Source organism: Pongo pygmaeus, chromosome 2 (genome assembly GCF_028885625.2).
Source record: "Pongo pygmaeus isolate AG05252 chromosome 2, NHGRI_mPonPyg2-v2.0_pri, whole genome shotgun sequence".
Taxonomy (NCBI): Eukaryota; Metazoa; Chordata; class Mammalia; order Primates; family Hominidae; genus Pongo; species Pongo pygmaeus.
Window position 1 is genome coordinate 163,134,211 of NC_085930.1, and position 13,073 is coordinate 163,147,283.

The 13,073-nt window shown below is 37.3% G+C and overlaps 1 protein-coding gene across 2 annotated transcripts in view; it reads left to right on the forward strand.

Moving 5' to 3' along the window:
* Window positions 1–13,073, forward strand: part of ARHGEF26 (Rho guanine nucleotide exchange factor 26) — a 144,301-nt gene that overhangs the window by 101,823 nt on the left and 29,405 nt on the right. For both annotated transcript variants that reach the window (XM_054479941.2, XM_063662373.1), the window contains exons 10-11: window positions 1,665–1,754; window positions 9,673–9,827. In XM_054479941.2, the coding sequence (XP_054335916.1) occupies window positions 1,665–1,754; window positions 9,673–9,827 (245 nt within the window). The remainder of the gene's footprint in view (window positions 1–1,664; window positions 1,755–9,672; window positions 9,828–13,073) is intronic.

Below are 13,073 nucleotides of genomic sequence, written 5' to 3' on the forward strand. Positions count from 1 at the left end.
GTCACACACTTTCTCATCTCATCCTTTGCTCATGGTGTCCCTTCTCTGTGAACCATCTTATCATTTAGTAGTAACTACTTCTCCTTCAGCTTTCAGCTTAAATGACCTCTTAGGAGAGGGTCCCTTGGATCCCACCCCACTTCCCACTCCCCTACTCACCTGTGTTTTTACTTTATGATCTCAGTCTGTGATTTTTTTTTTTTTTTTGCCTTTTGTCTGCTCTTCCGTGAGGTTAGGGATTGTAAGTATTATAACCCTAGTACCTGAAACATGGTAGGTACTAAATAAACTTTTTTTTTTAATGAATGATATTTTAGAAGGGGAAATATTTTTGTCTTAATTCAAGCTGCTGTAACAGAGTACCATAAACTGGTTGGTTTAAGGAACAGATATTTATTGCTCACAGTTCTGGAGGCTGGGCGCAGTCCAAGACCAAGGTATAGGCAGAACCAGTGTTTGCTGAAGGCTGATTTCCTGGTTTGCAGATGGCCACCTTCTCCCTGTGTCCTCATATAGTGGAGAGAGAGCAGAGAGAAGAAAGCTATCCTGTCTCTTCTTATAAGGGCACTAATCCCATTCATGAGGACTCCACTCTCATGACCTGATAACCTCCCACTATTATCACATTGCCTTGTAATATTATCACATTGAGGTTAGGATTTCAACATGAATATGGGGGAAACACAAACATTTAGTCTGTAATAATTGATAAGTGAAAAAAGAAAAAAGACACACAAGCATGGAATGATCATTTCCAAAAAAAAAAAATTTCTGTACATATATGTGTGTATTTATATGTTCATATAAACATAGGAAAAAAAGAGAAAGTATATGACCCAGTCTGTTTCCAACTACATCTGTGCAGTGGGAGTAGGTCAGGACCTTTTATGGCCTATTTTATTTACTTCTATATTATAATAATCATTTATTTTTATAGTGGGCATGTTTATATTTTTATAACTATATTTTTATAGTGGGCATTACTTAACAAACCGAAATATTAAAAATAAATCCAATTAAAATTTCCAGTGCTTTTAACACAACGCGTTTGTTTTTATGGCCAATGACTCTAATATGGGCATTTTTTTTTTTTTTTTTTTTTTCAGATTTTCCAGTTAATGAGAAATTTGAGATGCAAAATTTGTTTTGATTTAGACCAGTGAATTAAGATTAGGTACTCATTAAATGACTGTGAAAGTCCTTTGTAGATAATTTTGCTTTATAGATAATTTAGTGCTTCCAGTGAAACTGAAATTTAACTGATGGCCTTAGCTTGGCTATTGTTGAAGAATCCTTGACAGGCTCCCCTGCAAGACTTCCCTCTTCAGCACTTGTTTACTGGTCACATGCTTTACACAGCACTCTGCTTAGATTTTGCCTTTGAGGTTGGCCATCTCCCTTCAGCTGCTCTGATTTGGAAGAGGGGCGAGGGTTGCAGCTTTCCCTGAGATAGGGTGACCTTTTTTTCCCTTCTGTCTTCACATCCTAATCACACCACTTCTAACTGGATACGAATGTCTTCACTGTGAAAAACTGTGAGTTCTGTGTCAGAAATGAGTCTCTAGGGCTTCCCAAGTGTTACTTATTTCCTGTGAGAGTTCTGCTTTTGAAAGTGATGTTTCTCCCCTTGACCTTTAACCCTCGTTACTCTTCTGTGTTCCCAGTTGGTTCGACTGTGCAATGAGGGCGCCCGGAAGATGGAAAGGACTGAGATGATGTACACAATTAACTCCCAGCTGGAATTTAAAATTAAGGTATTCTTGTACCTTGTTCATTACTGTTCTTGCCTATGTTTTTCTCTAAATAGAGAGAGACAGTTGAGGGCAACAAAGTAGATAGGAAATTGCTTTTCAAAGAAGGGTCATAAATTGATAAGAGGGAGTAGCAGATGCTTCAGGCAATTTTGCTTTTGCTTGTACCAGACAGAGTGACCTTCCTCCAGGCCCTGAAGCCAGGCATTATCTAAGAAGCACTTTTTTTTTTTCCAGGAAGACATCAAGCTTAGGGGAATAAATAAAATAATAGAATAGGGTAGTTAAAATAATAGAATTTTAGAATTGAAAGGAGATTCCTTCATTATTCTCAAAATGTTCTGAAAAACAGTAATATTCCATGAGCTGGACCAGTGTTCTCCTAAATTAAATAAGGACACTCCTTTTCTCGCTTCCAAAACAGATCGTTAATGGATAATTTTTTTCAAGTTTGTTTTTCTCTCATAATTTTTTTGAATATGTGCTGCTTGTTATTCCTTGTCTGATACTGCTCTTGAGCAGATGACAAGATGAACAAAGAAGAAAATGACAGTTAATGGCAAATCTAGGTCATGGCCATTCTTTTGTTGGCTCATGGCTGAGTTTTTAACGGGAGGTGAGTGCTCACAATTGTGACGCTATTCAGTTTTATAACTTGTAAATGTAATTAAACAATTTTAAATGACTGGTCATGTTTTTCCCTAGTAAAAGTGTTTCTATTTCATTCAGTCAAATTATAGTGATCAGCATTTCATGGTATTCTGTAAAGAGCAGATTGTCTGCCATGTCATGTAGTTTGAGGATTACTGCATGCTTGCTTTGGCAGCATATATACTAAAATTGAGGATCACTGATATAGTCGAGCTACACCCTTTTATTTTATGAATGAGGAAAAGAAACCCAGAGAATAATTGTCAGCAGAGTCACTTGGCTAGTGGTGATAAAATCAGGACTAAGGTCTAGATGTCCTGACTGGCAGGTCAGTGTAAACTCTTCTACTGTAACATTCTGACTGTAATGGTTTAGATGCAGAAACACAACCTGTAAAAGGGAAGAAGATGGGTATTTGCCAAAAACCAGACACACATGCACACACATGCATGCACGCACACTTTAAATAGTTTTAATGTTCTTGTACAGAAATTTATAGCAATTAAAAAACCCATCTTTCTCCCACCTCTCAGAATCTTGTTCTCTCTAATTTGTTTCTAAATATTTTGGAAAGTATATCTGACAACGAGTTTGTTTTTTGTTTTTTAATTTCCTCATTTTGAAAGATGAAAAAAATCCCTAACCATTTTTCTTTTCCCTTCTTCACTAAAAGTCACTTGGTATAAGATTACTTTAAGTAACTCTGTCTAGGCCAGGCGAGGTGGTTCATGCCTGTAATCCCAGCACTTTGGGAGGCCAAGGTGGGTGGATCACCTGGGGTCAGGAGTTTGAGAGCAGCCTGACCAACATGATGAAACCCTGTCTCTACTAAAAATACAAAAATTAGCCGGGTTTAGTGGCAGGCACCTGTAATCCCAGCTATTTGGGAAGCTGAGGCAGGAGAATCGCTTGAACCCAAGAGGCAGAGGTTGCATTGAGTCCGTATCTCACCACTGCACTCCAGCCTGGGCAAAAGAGCAAGACTCTTAAAAAAAAAAAAAAAAAAAGAAACTGTCCAGAACCCAAAATTAATTTGTAATTGAAAAATGCTAACCCCAAGGATCATTAAAAGTAAGTGATTAACCGAGGTCAGGAGATCGAGACCATCCTGGCTAACACAGTGAAACCCCTTTTCTACTAAAAACACAAAAAAATTAGCTGGGCGTGGTGGTGGGCACCTGTAGTCCCAGCTACTCGGGAGGCTGAGGCAGGAGAATGGCATGAACCCAGGAGGCAGAGCTTGCAGTGAGCTGAGATCGCGCCACTGCACTCCAGCCTAGGCGACAGAGCGAGACTCCATCTCAAAAAAAACAAACAAACAAACAAACAAAAAAACAAAAACGTAAGTGATTAACATCAATTGAGTTCCTGAGTTTTTGGTTGGTTGTTTTCATTCAGTAATTAAAATATTTGTGAGCGTAAAGTACGGATTTACAGTGGAGCACCTCATTTAGAACACTTAGAATTACTAATTATTACTAATTGGAAATAACTCGTAAGATCTTAGGACCTTATAATACAATATGAATAACAGTGGACATTTCTATTTAATTTATTTTAATGATGATAAAATAGAGGTTCAATGAGGTTAAATGATTTATCCAAATACATGGCAAGTATCGTAAGAATACAACAGACTTACTGAGCATCTTCCATGTGGAAGGCAGTAGATAAACAAAAACGTGATCATCCCTCCCCTCATAGTCTAGTAGAAGACTGCTGAAAATCAAAGGAGTCAGCAAAGTCTGCAGCTGTCACAGTAGCTAGAAGACTATGGAAAATACTGGAAATGGAAGGGAGATGGACAGCTCTAAGAGCAAGAGACAGAGAGGGCTGGGGGACTTGGAGCAGTCTGGCAAGGCTTCATGCCAGGGTGTGTTTGACCTGAATCTTGAAAGGTGAGTTAGGAAGAGCCTTAGAGCAGAAACAAATGCACAGTTTCCACTGCTGTGGCCTAGGAATTGTAAGCATTCAGTGTGGGTAGACTTGGGGTACAAGAGGAGCAGGGTTGGAGCTACAGTAGCAGGCAAACACTCCTATGGACAGCCCTGTGTACCAAGAGGAGGAGCTGAGTGAGGTCATTTGGGAGCCACCAAAAAGTTCTAAGCAGGGAAGTGACACAATCAGATGTGTGTTTAGTAAAGACAGCTTCAGCAATGGCTAAGTTGGAAAGGCTTTTCCAACTTACTCCAAATCCAGAAGTCATTAAAAGAAGAGAGTCCTAATTTATCTATGTAAATTTTTTTAAAATTTCTCTATAGAGAGAAAAAGACCATGAAAAAAGTGAAAAGGCAAATAGCAAACTGGAGAAAAAAATAGTTGCAACTCACATACAGACAAAGGGTAAATATCCCCAATGTATAAAATCAAAATCAAAATGTAAGAGAAGACCCACTAGTCTACAAGCCAAGGAGCACCAAAGATTGCCAGCAAACTACCAGAAGCTGGGGGAGAGGACTGGAACGGATTATTCCCTAGCACCTTCTGAGAGCCTGGCCTTGCTGACACTTTTATCTTGGCCTCTCTTCCAAAACTGTGAGACATAAATTCCTGTTGTGTAAAACAAAGAAAAAAAAAACACTAGAAAGTTGCAAATTAGAAAACTGCTACCAGAAAAGGAAATCCAAATGATGATTAAAGTTTTGAAGATGCTTTATTTCACTCAGAGGAAAATTGCTAATTGAGGATTAGCAGATAAAGATAATGAAGTTCATCTTTTATATTTTTAAATAATTCAAAAGTTTGATACCACGTTTTATTGATGGAATTGGAGAAAAAGGCATTTTTATATGTTGCTGGTGGGAAAGATTGTTTTACCCCAATGGTGTGCGATTTAGCAATAACTATCAAAATTACAAATGCAAGTTACTACAACTCAGCAATTTTACTTTTAAGAATTCTACAAATGTACTCATGAATGTATAAAATTATATACACACTGAGCTATTATTATAGTGTTGTTTTGTAATAGTGAAAGATGAGGAAAAACATCTAAATATCTATCAAAGAGGATTAATTAAATAAATTATAGTATACCCAAATAATGTGATACCACTCAAAAGAATGAAAGAGAATTTTAGATACCTATATGGAAAGCTTTCTTATATATTATTAAATGAAAAAAGTAAGGTTTAGATATAAAAAAATAAAGTTTGCTTTTGCAGATGAAATATTTGGACAGATGCAGGTGAAACTAGTTATTGGTCATTAGCTGTGAGGGGCAATGGTCAGGGAGTGGGCCTTGTCGGGTTGACTGGGTGGAGAGCCACCCACTCCCTGAGATAGGAGATTCAGGAGGAGGAACAAGTTTTGGGGGAAGGTAATGAGTTCTATTTTGTCCATATTTGGTTTATGGTATGGCCATGGGTGCTACTACTATGAGAATATTGGTTGCAAATTTACTAAGTAGTGCCATTTTCACATTTTATCTGATTTAATTCTCACATGAACCCTATAAAGTACCCTATTATTAACTTTGTTTTATAGATGAAGAACCTGAAGCTAGGGAGATTAAATTCTTTGCTCAAGGTTATACACCAAGATGTTATAAAGTCTAGATTCAAATCTTTGACTCCAGAGTCCACGTTCTTAACAATGACTGTATGATAATGATAATGTGGATATTTTTCTAATTTGGAGGAAAGTAAATTTTGTAGGGCATGTGTGTGTGTGTTTCATTGTCATTTCACACATGTTTTTCATTTTTAATGTTGCTTGTGGTTTTCTGGAAGACTGTCAAGTGCTAAACTGCAGTAATATGAGAGGAGGTGGAAAGCATCCCTGGATTGGCACTTTGGAAGCTAGTATAAAGTTAGAGCACAGGCTCCAGAACTGACCTGCCTGAGTTGCAGTAGAAGCTCCACCACTTACTAGCTGTACAACCTTGGGCATCACTTACCTTTTCATGTCTTGGTTTTCTGAACCCTAAAGTGAAGCTGATGATAGTACTTTCCTTCATGGAATTATTTTGAAAATTAAATTATTTAAGAGATATAAAGGATTGAAATAGACCTGATTTATAGTAAACAAGCAGCAAACATTATTGATATGTTTTATCAGAATAGTTAAATAGATGTGGGTGCATTGAAGAGTGAATGGGATGTGAAGCAGTTGAAGGAGATTAGACTTTTCATTCCAGAAGCTTGACTATCAAGAGGATAGGGCAGTGATGATAACTAGAGGATACACAAAGTCAAGGGACCATTTTTTGTGAATAGTTTTCAGGATAGTTTGCAGAAAGGGAGCCAGGAGGGAGAGAATACTAATGAGAGGGGAATAAATCAAGGGAATAAGGCCTTAGAGCTGAAAGCAGGGTGTTGAAGACAGGAGAGCTTATCCTCTGTGATGGGAGGAAAGAAAATGATGGTTGTAGAGAAAAAGCTGGTCACTAAACCAAGAAGATCGAAAACCAGAGATTAGTTTGTGTCTCAAATCCAGTGTTTTTTCTCCACTAGAAAACAGCTTTCTTTAAAAGTTGCCTCTACAGAGTTGGGAAGAATTTTTTTTTTTTTTTTTTGTCTTGCGATGGAAAGTTTGACCTTATGAATGAGCACATGGAGAAGTTGAGGGTTCTCAGGCTGCTTTAGGAGACATACATTCAGTGTGATTGAGTGGAGTGGTGGTATGTTAGTTGACAGAAGGCTTTGCTGGTTGCCATTTGGGGGCCTTGCTAACAATGGAAATCCAAGAAAAGTCTTTGTGCTATAGAGGACAGTTTGTTAGTTTCCCAAAAATCTAAACATAAGAGTTACTACTATATGACCCAGCAGTTCCACTCCTAGGTATATACCCAAGAGAACTGAAAAGAGATGTTCAAAAACATATACACGAATCTTCATGGCAGCATTATTCATAATAGCCAAGAAAGTGGAAATAGCCCAAATCAACGGATGCATTGATAAACAAAATGTGATATATGCATATAGTAAAATATTTAGGCACAGAAAGGAATAAAGTTCTGATACATGCTTTATGGATGAACCTTGGAAATGTTATGCTAGTTGAGAGAAACCAAATTCAAAGATCACATGTTGTATAATTCCATTTATATGACACATCCAGTATAGACAAATCCATAGAGTTAGAAAGTAGATTAGTGGTTGCCAGATGCTTGGGGGAGGAAGAGTGGCGGATGACTGCTGAATGCATATGGGGTTTCCTTTTGAGGTAATGAAAATGCTCTGTAATTACATAATGGTGATTATTGAACAATATTGTGAACATACTAGAAACCACTGTATTCTACACCCTTTGAAGTGGTGAAATGGTGAATTTCATGTTATGTAAATTTTATCTCAACGTGAAAAAAAATTATTTGCTCTTCAGCAGCTCTCTCTTTTCTTGCTGCCCCATGAAATTACTTACATTTTATGCCAAGGCTAGCTTTCTAGGATGCCAGGTAATAGAAAAAAATAATGAAATGTCTGTGCTCCATAGGGACAGACTATTTCAGTACTATTTAGGATAGTATTTCAGTACTATTTAGGATATATCTTTGTTCGTAAATTTCTTTTCTAGTTTCTGGTTCACACATCGATTCTAGTCTCAGCATTTCCTTACTAGGGGAATTCACTCATGCTCACTTTGGGCTGTTCTGATTTCCTTTATTTTGATCATTTTAATATATCTTCTTTAATAAAACCTATCTGATTGAGTTCAGTCTTCTAACAATAAATCTGAAACATAAACTATATATAATGTTGGATTTTTGTTTTCAAAAGAAGCATAGATGTATTGAAAGCTATTGTCAATTTTAGGTGTTTATAGGTAGAAATTTAGTTTTGCCCCTAGTGGAGTATGAGGACTCCATAAAAATGAATCTGCTTTAAAAACAATAAAACAATTTAAAAATCTTTCTTTCTCCACCCCCTAAATCAGAACAGTCACAGGGCAGCATGTGCACTGAAACTTAACCATAATACTGTCCTTGGTTCATCTTGTAGGGTTACACGCAATAGCAAGATAGTCCTGTGTTTCCTGTAATTATGGCCCTTCAGCCTGACACAAGGTGACCTCTTATATGTGCTGCCTAGTCTGCCGGAGTTATCTAAGCAATCTGTCGACCTTTAAGGTCTCAGCTGTCTCTGTAGGGTAATTGTCTGATTTCGAGATTCTGGGGGTTGGGAACTTCATGAACTCCCTTAGCAGCCAGTTTTGAAAAGTTTGGGGTTAGCCATAATCTTTTATCTTCGTTTTTTGGACCTTCAGGAAAATAGTATATAAATGATAAGCAACCTTCTTATAAAAGCTCTTTATAAAGCTTAAAATAAATATGAAATCGTTTCTGAGCCTTCTCATTTCCTCTCTAATATCCTCAATTTCCTTTAGCTATTTTTAATCATTATTTCCTGAAAAGGGTGATGTTTGATTGCATCACATTTCTGCATTATGTTTTGTGTGTCCAAGAACTTTTGCTTATTTTATGGATGTAGTCTTTTAAATCAGATTTTTGGCAGTAAACATTTCTGGTAACTTAAAAAAAAAAAGCTTTCAAGGGTAAGGATTGTTCTGTAGTTTTGAGAGTTTTCCAGTTGGCTTGTACAAGACTGAATAAAGAAAATAAAAAAGCAGTATGTAATTTTTTGGATACAGCCTTTTCTATGATATTATAATGATTATGATGGATTATTTTGGAAGAACCTCATTTTCACAGCCAGAAAGTAGTATGATGCTTTCAGGTACAAACTTCTGTGAAGAAAGCTACCATGATCTTAAGAACAGGTGTTCTCAAGAATATGGCTAAATAGATAATTTGTAGACAAAAAAATAAGCATGTAGTTTTTTTTTCTCTTGAAAGAAACCTTTTTACTTCATAAAGTAAATGTAGACTTTTATATTTGTCTCGTTAACCTACAATTATGTTTTTCTGTATGTTTAGATTCTGATTTGAGATATTTAAAATAACTAGTTGATTCTGACAGATTTTATTACTAGGCTTTTCAATTTTAAGTAACTCCTTACTTTCTTTTTCAGTTGAGAGTTAATAGAAGGGCCGTAATTTTTTACTGATCCAATAACATTTTCTCATTGAGTTTTAGTTTCATATTGGGGAGTTAATAGTTTTTTATAGTGGAAGATATATTGTTCTTTTTCATTTTTTCTTGAATGCACTGTACTTCTGTATTTATAGTTCAGTTTTATATGCCTATAAAACAATGATGCATACTGTGATAAGTATCATTTGTTTGAATGTACGTTTTAGATTTTACTTTCAGTAAACTTAAAAGGATTTCAATTTAGCTTTAGTCACTGGGTTTTTCTCCTGTTGTAGCCTTTTCCTTTAGTCTCCTCCTCCCGGTGGTTGGTAAAAAGAGGTGAATTGACAGCCTATGTTGAAGACACTGTGCTTTTCTCAAGAAGGACATCCAAACAGCAAGTCTACTTCTTTCTCTTTAACGATGTGCTCATTATCACCAAGAAGAAGAGGTAAGTCTTTATCTGGTGTTGCTGACTAGACATTCCAGTTTTAAAGTTCTATAATTCAGATGCCTGTTAGGGTGATCATCCTTTAAAAGCTAGAGATATTGGAAATATAGTTTCTACATACTGAATCATGATTGCATCTATGGTTCATTTTATTTAAATTGCTTATGTAGTTTCAGACTTGAATCATTATCTGCATCATAATTCTTGCCAACCTCTATTGAGCCACTGTTCTAAGCATTTTACACATTTATATCATTCAATTCCTATGATATCCCTGAGAAGGTAGCACTGTTTTTATTCTCATTCAGTGTTTTTCGGACTCCTTCTACCATAAAATTTTTGTGTAAAACAGAAAAAAGTTGGTCCAGTTGAGAATAGGTTGGGGAGCAACTCTAGTGCTCCTTGTAACTTAATTTAAAATGCACTGCTTTTAATGATTCTTAGTCTAAAACATTCACCTGTGACTGGGAATGTGTTAGCCATACTCCCTTCTGAAGGGAATGAAGTAAATCATTTGATTGGAAGAGTGTTTGTTCTTTTTACTCCAGGCTTCTAGTTGTGTGTTTGTGTCCAGCTCTGGTGAGATGTCCATGAAGAATATTGTAGAAACCTTTTCTTTCCAGTATTTCTTCTGTCAGACTGTTCCTGTTCTACACACACACACACACACACACACACACACACACACACACACACACACACACACACACACACACACACACACACACACACACACACACACACACACACACACACACTTCAGCTCTACCTTTCTCTAGGGAACATACTTTATTAAATGCACCCAACACACATAAGGTCCTATGTAAATATTCTGACACACACACACACACACACACACACACACCCCTTCAGCTCTACCTTTCTCTAGGGAACATACTTTATTAAATGCACCCAACACACATAAGGTCCTATGTAAATATTCTGTCTTTTCTAGAATATGAACTTAGAGTGAAAACGTAAATCCGTGGGCTGTTATTTCCACATATGAGGGAAATGATGGTGGCCTGAATTGATGGCACATGGTGGGAGCAGGGGTGGTCCTGGGGTACAATTTAGGCAAGATGAAGAGAATTATAGAAACAGATCTTTATGAAAATACAAAATAAGTGTCCAAATGTATCAGAAATATTTAATTAAATGCTAGTTCTGAGTTGCTGACTTTATAGCTTGAAAATTCAAACTAAATTAAAACAGATTGAGTTTTTCTTTTTGCTCCTTTTAATCAGACCATGTTATGAATTATTTCAGCTGAGTGGTTGTCTAGCTAAAATGAAATGTTAGTATGGTCTTCCCTGAGAAGCCGTAATGTGACAATGACACATACATTAAAATGCTGATCATTATTTTTCATACTTAGGAAAATTCTATTTCCATATCTCCAAGGAGAAATTACTTCTCTTACCTGGAGTAGTCTAAATAGTTCTAGTAGCTAAGTAAAAAAATTTTTTTTTTTTTTTCTGAGATAGAGTCTTGCTCTGTCCCACAGGCTGGAGTGCAGTGGCGTGATCTCAGCTCACTGCAAGCTCCGCCTCCCGGGTTCACGCCATTCTCCTGCCTCAGCCTCTCGAGTAGCTGGGACTACAGGCGCACGCTGCCATGCCCGGCTAATTTTTTGTATTTTTGGTGAAGATGGGGTTTCACCATGTCAGCCAGGATGGTCTCAATCTCCTGACCTTGTGATCTGCCTGCCTCAGCTTCCTAAAGTGCTAGGATTACAGGCGTGAGCCACCGCACCCAGCCGTAAATTTTATAAAGAAAGATGGGAGAAGAATTATAATTTTTATGTTTTTGTGTTTTGTTGGTTTCCTATGAGATAGCATTTTTCCTTGGCTTTCTCCAGAATGTTTTGTTTTTAGGGGAGAGTAATTATATATGTCTCTTCAAATGCCAGAACTCTTGACTTTTAACATCTTCCAGCTGTTGAAATATTTGTTCTGTCTCAGTGGACCAAGAGCTTTAACTAAACTTTTGATTTAAATGGTAAAATGTACACTGACAGTACCAAGCCAATTTTAAATATAAATGTAATTTCAATTATGATGACTTTGGTGACTTAATGAAAATATTAAAGGTATTTAAACCAGTACAGTGCAACTTTTGTTCTTGAATTTGCACAGACCTACTCAATAAATATAGACTATTGAAAGTCAGAATTAAGGTATATGCTCTTCTACTTAGTAGCGTACTTTGCCCTTCACAGATGGTGTTGCTCTCCTAGCTATCCCACATTTATTTGCTCAGGTAAATTTGAACTTGCATTATTAATAAAGAGCAATGCCATCGGGAGTCTCTGAGAAATTTTTTTTTTTTTTTTTTTTTTTTTTTGAGACGGGAGTTTTGCTGTTGTTGCCCAGGCTGGAGTGCAATGGCGTGATCTCTGGCTCACCACAACCTCCACCTCCCAGGTTCAAGTGATTGTCCTGCCTTAGCCTCCTGAGTGGCTGGGATTACAGGGATGTACCACCACGCCTGGCTAATTTTGTATTTTTAGTGGAGACGGGGTTTCTCCATGTTGGTCAGGCTGGTCTAGAACTCCTGACCTCAGATGATCCGCCTGTCTCAGCCCCCCAAAGTGCTGGGATTAGAGGTGTGAGCCACTGCACCTGGCCGTTTTTTTTTCTTTTTCTTTTTTTTTTTTTAAGAGCAAGATACACAGCTCCAGTGGAGCGGACAACCTGAGTACCTAACTTGGCTTTTACCAAAACTAGAATTTTTTTTGCCTTACCAATTAGTTCATTATATTTCTTGGGTGTTCTTAGGTAATAGTATTGGAGACCTAATTGTTTATGACCTGAATATGTGGTGAGGTGACATGCAGACCACAGAAGCTTGATAAACAGACTTGGTTAAAAATGTACACTATGCCTGACCGTATTTACATGATAGCTTCAAGGAGGCGACTGCAAATGCTTTGCATGCCAGAGGCAATAGTAAAGGAGATACAACCACCCTGAACAAGGCAATAATTTAGGCTTGGCCACAAGTTACAGATAAAGGAAAATCACCTGTGCCAGCGCTTGAGGACTGATCTAGCCACTCACTGCCTAATTCTAATTCCAGATTTCAGTCAAGGAACTTAGCCGCTGGGCTTCCAGTGGTTTTCCTCTTCAGGGAGGTTTTTCAGCTACTGAGAAAAGCTGCTCGGGAGGACAGTTACTCTTCCTCCTCCGATCCAGACTGGCAGAAGGTTTATACTGGGCACATTCCATAGATTGCTGAGGGTGT